At 66.5% G+C, this 14,252-nt stretch overlaps 1 protein-coding gene across 2 annotated transcripts; it reads left to right on the forward strand.

Moving 5' to 3' along the window:
* Positions 1-348: 348 nt before the first annotated feature.
* On the forward strand, positions 349-14,037 carry AGAP2 (ArfGAP with GTPase domain, ankyrin repeat and PH domain 2). Of its 2 annotated transcripts, XM_033083178.2 has the most exons (19): positions 1,103-1,782; positions 2,836-2,894; positions 4,170-4,257; positions 5,175-5,260; positions 5,334-5,475; positions 5,553-5,687; positions 6,653-6,774; positions 6,838-6,990; positions 7,502-7,588; positions 7,666-7,770; positions 7,842-7,986; positions 8,062-8,172; positions 8,864-9,010; positions 9,341-9,400; positions 9,625-9,776; positions 9,849-9,939; positions 11,237-11,459; positions 12,541-12,796; positions 13,647-14,037. In XM_033083178.2, exons 1-19 carry the CDS (start codon positions 1,776-1,778, stop codon positions 13,902-13,904), a joined length of 2,427 nt encoding a protein of 808 aa, XP_032939069.1. In that variant the 5' UTR covers positions 1,103-1,775; the 3' UTR covers positions 13,905-14,037. The 2 variants fall into 2 exon arrangements, with proteins under 2 accessions (XP_032939068.1, XP_032939069.1); XM_033083177.1 differs by lacking the exons at positions 1,103-1,782; positions 9,341-9,400 and adding an exon at positions 349-1,064.
* Positions 14,038-14,252: the final 215 nt, after the last annotated feature.

A 14,252-nucleotide genomic window follows, 5' to 3' on the forward strand; every position in this document is an offset into this window, starting at 1 on the left:
GAGGCGGAGGAGGCGGGGGGGGGTGGCGATGGAGCCCCTGGCCCCGCGGGGGCCGCGGCCGCCCCCCGCACCCCCGAGCCCGGCCGAGCCCGGCGGCCCGAGCGGCTCTTCCAGCGGCAGGACGCGCTCCGGATAAGTACGGCCGGTCCCGGCCCCCCCGGCCCCGACGCCCCCCGCCCCCGCTCGCCCGCCTCGCCCCCCGCCGTGCCCCCCAAACCCGACCCGGCGCTGCTGCCCCCGCCGCCCCCGGCGGTGCCCCCCAAACCCGACCCGGCTCTTTTGCCCCCCCCTCCTCCGGCGGTGCCCCCCAAACCCGACCCGGCGCTTTTACCCCCCCCCGCCCCCCGCCGTGCCCCCCAAACCCGACCCGGCGCTGCTGCCCCCCCCGCTCCCGGCCTTGCCCCCCAAACCCGACCCCCGTGGGGCCAAGGGCACCTTGGAGGGGCCGGGGGAGCGGGGTCTGGCCGCCCTGGACATCCCCCAGCCCGCCGCGACCCCCCGCCGCCCGCTGCTCAGCCAGGCCACCTGGGGGGGCCCCGAGGGCCCCCCGGAGGGAAGCAGAGCCCCCCCGCCGCCCCTGGACCCCCCCACGGGCTCCCCGCACCCCTCCGCCGGCCCCCGCCGCCTCCGCCTGGCCGGTCCCAAACCCCCCAAAGCGGGGAGCAGCGGGGGGACCCGCGGGACCCCCGACCCCCGAGCGAGCAAGACCCCCACCAAACCTGCCGGCAGCCGCCTGTCGTGGCCCGAGGGAGAGGGCAAGGGGCGCCCCAAGGCGGGGGGCAAGAGCGAGGGGGCCCCTCGGGCCCGGCTGTCCCCCAGCAAGGGCAAGAGCAAGACCCTGGACTACAGCGACCTGCAGCCGGGGCCGGGGGCTCTGGTCCCCGCCCCCGCCCCCGAGACGGGGCTGAAGCGGGGACGCGAGGGGGGTCGCGCCTCCACCCGCGACCGAAAGATGCTCAAGTTCATCAGCGGCATCTTCACCAAGAGCCCTGCGGCGACCCCCACCCACCCCGCGCCCCCCTGGTCTCCCCCCGGCGCCGACCCGGCCAGGGCCACCCCCCACAGTGAGTACGGGCCCGGGGGGACCGGGGGTCGCCCCGGCCGTGGCTCGGTGTCCCCTCGGTGACCTGGGGCAGGTGGAGCGGTGCCCAGCGTGGCCCTGGTGTGGTGCCTCAGTTTCCTTGGCGGGGGGAGGGGGCGCGCAGACCCCCGGGTCCCGTGTGAGGCAGGAGGGGATCTCTCTGCTCCCCGTGGATTTTGGGGGGCTGTGACCCCCGGGCTGGGCTGTCCCGTGGTTTGGTGGCCTTGGGGCCATGTGGGGTGTCCGGTGCTGGCCGGGGTGGGGATCCCGTGCCTTGGGTTTTTCCCCATTGGGGGAACTCCATGGGAGTCAGGCACAACCGCCACCTCCGTCATTCTGTCCCAACATCCGTCCGTCTGTCCTCGCCTCCATCTGTGCGTCACACCCCTGCATCCTGTCCCCCATCTGTCCGGCCGTCCCCCATGTCCTGCTGTCCCCCGGTGTCCCTCTGCCTGCACGCACCTTGGCACCGTGGGGTGCGTGGGCAGCGCCTGCAGGGCCCGGGGGTGGCAGCTCGGTGACAGTGAGGGGTGACAGGCGGCAGCGTTAACCCTCTCCCCGGCTGGCACGCGTGGCACCGACCCGGCTCTGTGTTGGTGGCACAAACTGAGGCACAGGAAGGGGGGGACGCTCTGACCGTGTCCTGCCTCAGGTTCACCCTTGGTGGTGCCACCACTGCCCAGAGGGGCTGGGGATGCCAGGTAGGAGATGTGGGGGACACAGGGTTTGTCCTTGTGCCACGCCAGGCGCTTGTGCCACGCCGTGTCCTTGTGTGCCACGCGCCACCGCTCGCTGCGCTCCGGTGCCATCGCGGCCTCGTGCCTGTCGTGTGGCGTGTGGTCATGTCATGTCCTCATGCCACACCATGTCCTTGTGCCACACCACGTCCTTGTGCCATGCTGTGTCCTCGTGATATGTCCTGTCCTTGTGCCACACCACGTCCTTGTGCCACGCTGCGTCCTCATGTCACGTCCTGTCCTTGTGCCACTCTGCCACACCATGTCCTGGCACCCATCGTGTCCCTGTGCCACACCTGGTGCTGCATCCTCAGGCCTGAGGTTGTCACGCACCGCTGCCATCGTGTCCTCGTGTCCATCATTTGCTGGATTCCGTGGTGTCCTCGTGCCACCCCACATCCTTGTGCTACGCTGTGTCCTGGTGCCACATCCTGGTGCCACATCCTTGTGCCACGCTGTGTCCCAGTGCCCATCATGGCCTGATGGCTCCCGCTGTGGCCTGGTTCCCGCTGTGTCCCCGTGCCACGTCCTGGTGCCATGTGTGCCCTCGTGGCTGTGATGTCCTGGAATCCACGGTGTCCTCATGCCATGCCACATCCTTGCGCCACAGGGTGTCCCAGTGCCCGTCACGGTTCCCATCGTGTCCCTGTGCCACGACGTCCTCCCACAACGCTCCATCCCCGTGGCCACCGTGTCCCCACGCCCATGGCCACCGTGTCCCCATGCCCATGGCCACCGTGTCCCCATGCCCTCTGTGTCCTCGTGCCTTGGCACACGACGCCTCGTGCCGCCACGTCCCCGTCCCTGCCACGTGGCATCTGCACGTCCTGGTGCCGCCCCCGCGGGCCCGCTGCCGTTGCTGGGTGACAGCTGGTGGCCGCCCACGCAGGAGCTGCTGCTGCGCCGCGGGGTGGGGCCCCCCCGGGGGTTGGGGTGCCGGGGGGTACCGGGGGGTGCCGGGGGTGCCCGGGATTCCTGGGGGGTCCCGGGTTCTGTCTCACCCATCTCCCTCTGCAGAGGCCTTGGTGAACAGCCAGGAGTGGACCCTGGGCCGCTCCATCCCTGAGATCCGCCTGGTGGGTGCCATGTCTCCATGTCTCTGTGTCCCAGTGTCCCAGTGTCCCCATGTCCCCATGTCCCTGTGTCCCCGTGTCCCCATGTCCCGTGTCTCCATGTCTCCGTGTCCCAGTGTTCCCATGTCCCCATATCCCCGTGACCCCCCTGTCCCTGTGTCCCTGTGTCCACGTGTTCCGGAGTCCCTGTGTAGCCATGTTCCCATCCCCATGTCCCCATCTCCCCATGTCCCCGTGTGCTGGTGTTCCCGTGTCCCCATGTCCCCGTGTCCTCGTGTCCCAGTGTCCCCATGTCCCCATATCCCCATGACCCCCTGTCCCTGTGTCCCCATGCCCCGGTGTTCCTGTGTCACCATGTTCCCATCCCCGTGTCCCGATATCCCCAAGTCCCCATGTCCCCATGTCCCTTGTGTCCCCATGTCCCCCTGTCCCTGTGTCCCTATGTCCCCATGTCTCTGTGTCACCATGTTCCCGTCCCCATGTCCGCGTGTCTCCATGTCCCCAAATCCCCGTGTCCCCAAGTCCCCGTGTCCCCATGTCCCTGTGTCCCCATATCTCCATGACCCCCTTCCCTGTGTCCCAATGTCTCCATGTCCCAATGTCCCCATGTCCCTGTGTCCCCGTGTCCCCATGTCCCATGTCTCCATGTCCCCTTGTCCCAGTGTTCCCATGTCCCCATATCCCCGTGACCCCCCTGTCCCTGTGTCCCTGTGTCCACGTGTTCCGGAGTCCCTGTGTCGCCATGTTCCCATGTCCCCATGTCCCCGTGTCCCCAAGTCCCCATGTTTCCATGTCCCCATGTCCCGTGTCCCCATGTCCCCATGTCCCCATGTCCCTGTGTCCTCGTGTCCCAGTGTCCCCATGTCCCCATATCCCCATGACCCCCCGTCCCTGTGTCCCCATGCCCCGGTGTTCCTGTGTCACCATGTTCCCATCCCCGTGTCCCGATGTCCCCAAGTCCCCGTGTCCCCATGTCCCTGTGTCCCCATGTCCCCCTGTCCCTGTGTCCCCATGTCCCCATGTCTCTGTGTCACCATGTTCCCGTCCCCATGTCCACGTATCTCCATGTCCCCAAATCCCCATGTCCCCAAGTCCCCGTGTCCCCATGTCCCTGTGTCCCCATATCTCCATGACCCCCTTCCCTGTGTCCCCATGTCCTGTGTCTCCATGTTCCCATGTCCCTGTGTCCCCATGTCCCCATGTCCCCGTGTCCCCATGTCCCCGTGTCCCCGTGTCCCCATGTCCTCAGCCATCCTGACATCCCCTCTGCCCCCCCAGGGGGTCCTGGGCAGCAGCAAGAGCGGGAAGTCGGCGCTCGTGCACCGGTTCCTCACCGGCTCCTACGTGGGGCTGGAGCCCACCGAGAGTGAGTGGGCATGGGATGGACATGGGATGGAATGGACACGGGCATGGGATGGACATGGGATGGACATGGGATGGACACGGGATGGACATGGGATGGACATGGGATGGACATGGGGATGGGATGGACACAGACATGGGATGGACATGGGCATGGGATGGACATGGGGATGGGATGGACACAGACATGGGATGGACATGGGCATGGGATGGACAGGGGATGGACATGGGATGGACATGGGATGGACATGGGCATGGGATGGACACACACATGGGAGGGACATGGGCATGGGATGGACAGGGGATGGACATGGGATGGACATGGGCATGGGATGGACACGGGATGGACATGGACATGGAATGGACACGGGCATGGGATGGACACGGGCATGGGATGGACACGGGCATGGGATGGGCATGGGATGGGCATGGGGATGGGATGGATACAGACATGGGATGGACACAGCATGGACATGGGGATGGGATGGACACAGACATGGGACAGACATGTTGTGGGGCTGGGGCATGACCACAGCATGGACATGGTCACCATACTGGGCATGGATATGGTGGAGATGGTGAAGGGGATGGACGTGGTAAAAGAATGGGCAAGGTGATGGTGCTGGCCATGGCTTGGGGACGTTTGGGGTCCAAGTGCTGGTCACACACAGTGCTGGTCACACACAGTGCTGGTCACACACAGTGCTGTCCATGGCTGGGGGATGTTTGGGATCCAAGTGCTGGTCACACACAGTGCTGGTCACACACAGTGCTGGTCACACACAGTGCTGGCCATGGCTGGGGGATGTTTGGTGTCCAAATTCTGGTCACACACACAGTGCTGGCCGTGGGACATCCCATCCATGCGGGCAGAGCACACCTGCAGGGTCTCCCCTCCCTTCCCCTCCCTCCCCCCTGCAGGTGGTCAGTTCAAGCGGGAGGTGACAGTCGATGGCCAGAGCCACCTCCTGCTCATCCGGGAGGAGGCGGGCGCCCCGGACGCGCAGGTACGAGGGGACCGGGGCCCGGGGGGGCCGCTCTGGCCAGAGCCGAGCCCTGACCCCCCCGTGGCCCCCCCAGTTTGCCAGCTGGGCGGACGCCGTCATCTTCGTCTTCAGCCTGGAGAGCGAGAGCAGCTTCGAGGAGGTGGCGCAGCTGCATGCGCTGCTCAGCGACCTCCGCGGCGCCGGCGACCTGGCCCTGGCGCTGGTGGGCACCCAGGGTGAGCCAGGGACACGGGGGATGCTGAGGGGTCAGGAGGAGGGTGGGGCACCCCCAACTCACCCCTTGACTCCCCAGACAAGATCAGCTCGTCCAGCCCGCGGGCGGTGGAGGACGCGCGCGCCCGGGCGCTCTGCGGGGACATGCGGCGCTGCCTCTACTACGAGACCTGCGCCACCTACGGCCTCAACGTGGACAGGGTCTTCACCGAGGGTGGGTGGCCGTGCCCTGGGGGGTGGGGACAGGGTGGGAGGGGGCTGGTGACATGGGGAGATGGGGACAGTGACCAGGTGGAACGGGGATGGTGGCCAGGGTGGAATGGGTGCAGTGGGACAGGGCTGTGACCTGGTCAGGCAGGGATGGTACCAGTGTGGGATCACATCTGGATCCAGGAGAATGGGGGCCAGTGTGGGATCACAGCTGGACTGAGAATGCAGTGTGGGATCACATCTGGATCCAGGAGAATGGTGTCAGTGTGGGATCACATCTGGATCCAGGAGAATGGGGGGCCAGAGTGGGATCACATCTGGGCTGGGGAAGAGAATGGTGCCAGTGTGGGATCACATCTGGATCCAGGAGAATGGTGCCAGTGTGGGATCACATCTGGATCCAGGAGAATGGTGCCAGTGTGGGATCACATCTGGGCTGAGGGGAATGGTGTCAGTGTGGGATCACATCTGGGCTGGGGAAGATAATGGTGCCAGTGTGGGATCACATCTGGACTGGGGAGAACAGTGCCAGTGTGGGATCACATCTGGGCTGAGGAGAATGGTGGCCAGATGGCACAGGGCCATGTCTAGGTGGGACAGGGACTGTGTCCAGGTGGGATGGGGACAGTGACCAGTGCCCAGGTGGGATGGAATGAGATGAGGATCCTGTCCAGGTGGGATGGGGCAGTGCTCAGGTGGGACGGGGCAGTGTCCAGGTGGGATGGGGCAGTGCCCAGGTGGGATGGGGACAGTGTCCAGGTGGGATGGGGCAGTGTCCAGGTGGGATGGGGCAGTGTCCGAGTGGGATGGGGCAGTGTCCAGGTGGGATGGGGCAGTGTCCGGGTGGGATGGGGGCAGTGTCCAGGTGGGATGGGGCAGTGTCCAGGTGGGATGGGGGCAGTGCCCAGGTGTGAGTGTCTAGGTTGGGCAGGTCGGGGGTCCCGCCCTCCTGACTCGCAGTCCCCGCAGTGGCCCAGAAGGCCGTGGCGCTGAAGAAGCAGCAGCAGCTGATGGCCTCCTGCAAGTCCCTGCCCAGCTCCCCGAGCCACTCCGCCGCCTCCACCCCCGTGGGGGGTGCCCACCCCGGCCAGGTAACCCCGCTCCTCCTGCCCCCCACCCCGGCCACAGCCCGGGCTGACGCCGTGTCCCCACAGACCAGCAACGGTGGCCACACCAGCGATTACTCGTCGTCACTGCCGTCCACCCCCAACGTGAGCCACCGGGAGCTGCGCAGCGAGACCCCGGCCCCGCTGGGCACGCCCAGCTCGCTGCACCGCGGGGCCAAGCGCCGCACCAGCCTCTTCGCCGTGAGTGCCCCGAGGGGGTGGCACTGGGGACACCCCGGCTTTTCCTCCATGGTGGTGGTGACACAGGGGGATGTGTCACCAGGGTGTCCCCTTGAGGTTGTTACCCAGAATGTCATCATGATGAGGTGGTGGCAGCAAGGGGCGTGTGGCGCTTGAGGTGTCCCCTGGCAGGGTGGTGACGTTGAGGGGTGTGTGGCATCTCAGTTGTCCTCTTGGCGTGGTGGTGGCACTGAGGGATATGTGGGGATGGGGGACGCACAGGGCACCCAGAATGTCCCCACTATGGGGCTTCTGCTGTGTCCTCTAGCAGGGTGATGGGGACACATGGCATCCCTAGTGTCCCCTTGGCATGGTGGAGGTGGCACTGAGAGACACGTGGGGCCACAGTGGTGGGGTCTGTGGCACTCCAATGTCCCCACCAGCAGGCTCCAGTAGTGGGGGACATGTGGGCACAGCAGTGTCCCCAGCTGTGCCATGATTCCTGTCCCTGTCCCTGTCCCCGTTCCCGCAGACGCGCCGTGGCAGCGACTCCGAGAAGCGCAGCCTGGACAGCCGAGGCGAGGTGGCCGGCAGCGGCCGTGCCATCCCCATCAAACAGGTGGGTGGTGGCGGTGGCAGGAGGACACGGGTGTGTCCCTGTGTTCCCTCTGTCCCCTCACCGCTCCCTGTCCCCAGAGCTTCCTGCTGAAGCGCAGCGGCAACTCCCTGAACAAGGAGTGGAAGAAGAAATACGTGACCCTGTCCAGCAACGGCCTCCTCTTCTACCACCCCAGCATCAACGTGAGTGTCCCCATCCCCTTGGGGTCCCCAAAGTGTGGGAGGGCCCGGTGTCACCCCTGCTGTCCCCTCAGGACTACATCCACAGCACCCACGGGAAGGAGATGGATCTGCTGCGCACCACGGTCAAGGTGCCCGGGAAGCGCCCGCCCCGCGCCATCTCCGCCTGCGGCCCCTCGGCCAGCATCAACGGGCTGCTGCGGGAGCCCGAGCCGGGCAGTGAGTGCCAGGGGACACCGGGGGGGAGGGGACACCGCGGGTGACACGCTGTGACACTGTCCCTCCCCCTCGCAGCCGGTGTCCCCTCCGTGGGGCTGAGCCTCCCCCCCGAGCCAGGGCTGAAGGTGGTGGGCAAGGGGTCCCTGCAGCGCTGCGCCTCCGCCTCCGGCGCCAAGCTCGCCTCAGGTGAGTGGCACCAGCACCAGCAGGGACCTGGCCACCTCCTGGGCCACCGACAGGGAGTGCCCATGGTGGCCACACTGAGCGTGGTGACTCAGGGACCTGGTGGCCCTGGTGGTTCTGGGTGACTCTGGAGGCCACAGTAAACCTGGTGGCCCTGGTGAGCCCAGGGACCTGGTGGCCCTTTGGTGGCCCTCATGGTCCTGGTGAGCCCAGGGACCAGGTGACCCTTTGGTGGCCCTCATGGTCCTGGTGAGCCCAAGGACCTGGTGGCCCTTTGGTGGTGCTGGTGGCCACAGTGAAACTGCTGTGCCATGCTGAGCATGTGGGCCTGGGAGTCCCAGAGGCCTCAATGGCCCGGTGGCCCTGGTGACCCCCAAGAGGCTCTGATGACCCTGGTGGCCCCAGGATTTTGGTAAGACTGATGAACCTGGTGGCCTTGGTGGTGAGTCCTGGTGATCCCAGTGACATCAGTGACCTTGGCAAGCTCTGATGACCTCAGTGTGCCCAGCACCTCTGGTGGACTTGTGACCCTGGTGACCCCAGTGGCCCTGGTGGCCCAAGTGAAACTGCTGAGCCCAGTGGACTTGGTGGCCCTGGTCGCCCTTTCTGACCCGGTGGCCTCAATGAGCTCCCTGCTCCTCACGGCCTCGGTGTCCCTGCTGCCCCCAGAGCCCCATGTGTGGTGTCTTGGCAGAGTCCCCGTTGTCCTTCGAGGCCGTGTCCAGCCCCGGCAGCGCGGGCAGGGACCCTCCCCCGTCACCCCTGGTGGACAGGAAGAAGCACCGGCGGAAGAAGCTGATGACGCCGTCCAAGACCGAGGGCTCGGGAGGGCAGGCAGAAGGTGGGTGCCACCACAACGTGTCCCCAACCCTGGTCACCCATGGCACTGTGGGGACAAGGCCACCACCATCCTCCACGGCAACGACCCCCCAGAATTCGGGGGGATCTGGGGTGATGCTGCCCCTCACCCCCCGCCCATGCTCAGCCACGCTGTCCACGCATCCCCCTCGCTCTGCCACTGCCTGCCACCTTGTGCACCGTCCCCAGGGCTTCGTGGGGCCCCCCTCTGCCACTGCCTGCCACCTTGTGCACCGTCCCCAGGGCTTCGTGGGGCCCCCCTGACTCTGTCCCCGTTTCCTCTCTCTACTCCTGCTGCCCGGACCCTCCGCAGCCAAGCGCAAAATGTGGAAATTAAAAAGTTTTGGTAGTTTAAGAAATATTTATAAAACAGGTAACGTGGCGTGAGCGGTGCCTGCCGTGCATGTGGCTGTGCCCCCCTTGCCTGCTGCCAGCACAGACCCCAGGGGGGGTGGGGACCATGGGGAGGGGGCTGGGCAGAATTTGGATGCTAGGGGTGGATGTGGGGGGGCTGGAGTGGGAGCTGGCCCAGTCCAGCCCCCTGTGGGTGCGGGATCTCCCATCCCACCGCCCCCCTGGGGGTCTCTGGTCCCGCAGAGGAGGAGAACTTTGAGTTTCTGATCGTGTCAAGCACGGGGCAGACGTGGCACTTTGAGGCTGGCAGCTTCGAGGAGCGCGACGCGTGGGTTCAGGCCATCGAGAGCCAGATCCTGGCCAGCCTGCAGTGCTGCGAGAGCAGCAAGAACAAGGTGGGACCTCGGGGCGGGGCTGGCAGGGTCCCCGTGTCACCCCCTGCCCCGCTCACCCCCCTGTCCCTGCAGGCACGCATGGACAGCCAGAGCGAGGCCGTGGCCATCCAGGCCATCCGCAACGCCCGCGGGAACTCGCTCTGCGTGGACTGCGGGGCACCCAGTGAGTCCCTGGGGACACGGGGGACACGGGGGGACACGGGGGGACACGGGGGATGGGGGGACATCAGTTCATGGGCCCTGCAGAGCCCTGAGTGCAGGGGATGGTGCACGGGGTGACATTGTGCCACCGCCTGGCAACCAGGGCAAGGGACAACTGTGGGCACGATGTCACGTGTGACACAGTGCCATGGGTGACATGATGTCCTGGGACATGTGCTGCCATGTGCCACACGGTGCCATGGGTCACACAATGGATGGCACAGGCCATGTGGTGCCATGGGTCACATTGTGCCAGAGTCACACAATGCCATGGGACACGTGATTCCATGGGTGACACAGTGCCATGGGCCATACAATGCCATGGGACACGTGATTCCATGGGTGACAGAGTGCCATGGGTGACACAGTGCCATTGGACACGTGATTCCATGGGTGACACAGTGCCATGGGTGACACAGTGCCGCGGGTGACACAGTGCCATGGGACACGTGATTCCATGGGTGACACAGTGCCATTGGACACGTGATTCCATAGGTGACACAGTGCCATGGGTGACACAGTGCCATGGGACACGTGATGCCATAGGCCCTGTGCTACCATGTGCCACATGGTGCCACAGGTCACACCATGCCACAGTCACACAATGCCAGAGTCGCACAATGCCATGGGACACATGATGCCATGGGTGACACTATACCATGGGTCATGTGATGTCCTGGGCCATGTGTTCCCATGGGCCACACAGTGGATGGCACAGACCACGTGGTGCCATGGGTCACATTGTGCCAGAGTCACACAATGCCATGGGACACAGGATGCCATGGGTGACACAGTGCCATGGGCCACACAATGCCATGGGACACATAATGCCATGGGCCCTGTGCTGCCATGTGCCACGTGGTGCCATGGGTGACACCATGCCACAGTCACACAATGCCAGAGTCACACAATGCCATGGGACATGTGACACCGTGGGTGACACGATGGCACCATGAGCCACAAAATGCCATGGGCCACACAATGCCATGGGACACATGACACCATGGGTGACACTGTGGTGCCATGAGCCACACTGTGCCGTAGATCACAGCAGCCACACCGTGGGTCCCTCTGTATCCTGCACCCAGGGGTGCCCTGAGCCCGGGGGTGCCCTGATCCCGGGAGTGCCCTGAGTCTGGGTGTGCCCTGAGCCCGGGGGTGCCCTGAGCCCGGGGGTGCCCCGAACCCGGGGATGCCCTGCACCCAGGGGTGCCCCAGCCCACCCAGCCCCCCCGTGACCCTCCCCGCTCCTCCCGCAGACCCCACGTGGGCCAGCCTGAACCTGGGCGCGCTGATCTGCATCGAGTGCTCGGGCATCCACCGCAACCTGGGCACGCACGTGTCGCGGGTGCGCTCGCTGGACCTGGACGATTGGCCCCGGGAGCTGACCCTGGTGCTCACGGCCATCGGCAACGCTACGGCCAACAGCATCTGGGAGCAGAACCCGCGCGGCCGCTGCAAGCCCACCCACGAGTCCTCGCGGTGAGTGTCCCCCGCTGTCACCCCCGTGTCCCCCCACTCCACCCACGAGTCCTCGCGGTGCGTGTCCCCCGCTGTCACCCCCGTGTCCCCCCGCTGTCACCCCCGTGTCCCTCCGCGGTCACCCCTGTGTCCCCGCGCTGTCACTCCTGTGTGCCCCCGCTGTCACCCCCGTGTCCCCGCGCTGCCACCCCCGTGTCCCCCCGCTCCACCCACGAGTCCTCGCGGTGCGTGTCCCCGCGCTGTCACCCCTGTGTGACCCCACTGTCACCCCCGTGTCCCCCCGCTGTCACCCCTGTGTGACCCCACTGTCACCCCTGTGTCCCCTCCTGTCACCCCCGTGTCCCCCCGCTGTCATCCCCGTGTCCCCCCGCTGTCAGCCCCGTGTCCCCCCGCTCCACCCCCGTGTCCCCCCGCTGTCACCCCCGTGTCCCCCCGCTCCACCCCCGTGTCCCCCCGCTCCACCCCCGTGTCCTCCCGCTGTCACCCCCGTGTCCCCCCGCTGTCACCCCCGTGTGCCCCCGGTGTCACCCCGTGTGCCCCTGGTGCCACCCCATGTCCCTGATGCCACCACACGTCCCTCTATGCCACCGTGATACCATTCCTGATGCTCTGTGTCCCCACCCCGCGTGTCACTGCTGTGCCATCCCGCAGACTCTGATGTCCCTCATCCCCACCTCTTAGCGGTGCCACCTCGTGTCCCCATCCCCTGTCCCTTGTGACCCCCACCATCCAGCAATGCCATACTGCAGGTCCTGACACCTTTGTGTCCCCGTGCCACCCTGCTGCCACCCTGTGTCCTCGCTGTTTTCACTGTGTCCCTGTGACACCCCTCTGCACCCCTGACACCTTTGTGTCCCCACCAGCTGCTGCCCCTTGTCCCTGCCCCCACGTGTCCCCCCATCGTGGCAGAGCGAGGAGCAGGAATCGTGGCTCTGTGTCCCGTGGTGCCACCCTGCTGTCCCTGACCCCCCATGTCCCCGTGCCCAGGGAGGAGCAGGAATCGCGGATCTGTGTCCCCGTGGTGCCACCCTGCTGTCCCTGACCCCCAACATCCCCTGTGTCCCCATGTCCCCGTGCCCAGGGAGGAGCGGGAATCGTGGATCCGTGCCAAGTACGAGCAGAGGCTGTTCCTGGCCCCGCTGCCCGCGGCCGAGGCTCCTCTGGCCGAGCGGCTGCTGGGGGCTGTGCGGGAGCAGGACCTGCCCGCGGTGCTGCTGCTGCTGGCCCACAGCCACAAGGAGCAGCTCAACGTGGCCATGGGGGACACGGACCGGCGCACGGCGCTGCACCTGGCCTGTGACACCGCCCAGGTGGTTGTCACCCAGCTGCTGGTGTGGGTACGTGGGGCAGGGGGGGTGTGGAGGGCAGTGCGTGGCCGGGGGGGAGCAGCGGGGTCTGGGGTGGCTGCGGGGGATGGGGTGTGGTCATGGGGACCGTGGGGTGGTCAGGGGGGATCTGTTATGGTTTTGGGGGTTGGGGTGTGGTCATGGGGGATCTAGTATGGTTTTGGGGAATGGGGTGTGATTTTGGGGACCATGGCATGGCCAGGAGAGGTGTGGTATGGTTTTGGGGGATGGGGTGTGGTTTTGGGGACCATGGGGTGGTCATGAGCGGTGTGATGTGGCTTCAGGGGATGAGATGTGGTCGTGGGGACCATGGGGTGGTCGGGGGAGTGTGGCATGGCTTTGGGGGATGGAATGTGGTCGTGGGGACCACGGAGTGGTCAGGGGGGATCTGTTATGGTTTTGGGGGATGGGGTGTGGTCATGGGGACCATGACATAACCAGGAGGCAAGTGACATTGTCATGGGGACAGTGCGGTGGTCAGGGGGGTGTGACATGGTCATGGGGACCACGGGATGGCTTTGGTGGGACCTGGTGTAGTCATGGGGTGTTCTGGGGGGTGTGAGGTGCTCATGAGGCGCCTGGAGTGGGCTCGGGGATCATGGCACAGCCAGGGGGAAGATCCTGGGCTTGCAGGGACCGTGATGTGGCTGCGGGGGATGCGCTGCTGCCACGGGGGATGTGGGGTGGCCACAGGACACACGACACGGTCACGGGGGACGTGGGGACAACAACGTGGGGGATGTAAAGTGTCTGTGGGAGGAGCTCTGTGCCATCACCCAGCACCACGGGGGTGTCACCCATCCCTGGTGGCCGCGCGGGTGACACGTGGCTGTGCCCGCAGTACGGGGCCGATGTGCGGGCACGGGACGGTCACGGCCGCACCGCTCTGTTCTACGCCCGCCGCGCCGGCAGCCGCGAGTGCGCCGAGATCCTCCTGCAGCACGGCTGTCCCGGAGAGGGGCCCGGCAGCCCCCCGACCCCCGTTAGCCCCCCGACCCCCGGCCCTGCCACCCCCGGCGGCCCCCCGACCCCCGGGCCCCGCCGGCGCAGCAGCTGTGCCAGCGTGGGGCCCTGCGAGCCCCGCTCCGCCCTGGTATAGCCCCGAGGGTCCTCAGCCCTGGGGACATCCCGGTGCCACCCCCGGGGACATCCCGGTGCCACCCCCGGGGGCAGCCCGTGCCCACGGTTTGTACTTTTGATGCTCTATTTATTATCCTCTCCGTGTCGGGCTCTGCGCTGCTCCTGTCTCTGTCTCTGTCCCGTGCCAGGGGTGATGTCACTGCCACCCAGGTGTCCCTTCCTGTCCCCTGCCCGGGGTTTGGTGTCCCAGCGTGGGGTGGGCACAGCTGGGGTCGGGGTACTGAGGGCAGGGTCACCCCTGCTCGTGTCATCCGCTGTCACCCCTGTCCGTGTCATCCTGTCACCTCTCCCTTGCCCCTGCTCACAT

Source organism: Catharus ustulatus, chromosome 31, assembly GCF_009819885.2.
Source record: "Catharus ustulatus isolate bCatUst1 chromosome 31, bCatUst1.pri.v2, whole genome shotgun sequence".
Taxonomy (NCBI): domain Eukaryota; kingdom Metazoa; phylum Chordata; class Aves; order Passeriformes; family Turdidae; genus Catharus; species Catharus ustulatus.

What these genes read in the sequence shown, in the direction of transcription:
- AGAP2 (XM_033083177.1), top strand. Translation starts at nt 953, where the DNA reads ATGCTCAAGTTCATCAGCGGCATCTTCACCAAGAGCCCTGCGGCGACC. An exon ending in CGGGCGCCCCGGACGCGCAG is followed by an intron (nt 5,261 to 5,333) that starts GTACGAGGGGAC and finishes TGGCCCCCCCAG; the next exon opens with TTTGCCAGCTGGGCGGACGC. An exon ending in CCCACCCACGAGTCCTCGCG is followed by an intron (nt 11,460 to 12,540) that starts GTGAGTGTCCCC and finishes CCCCGTGCCCAG; the next exon opens with GGAGGAGCGGGAATCGTGGA.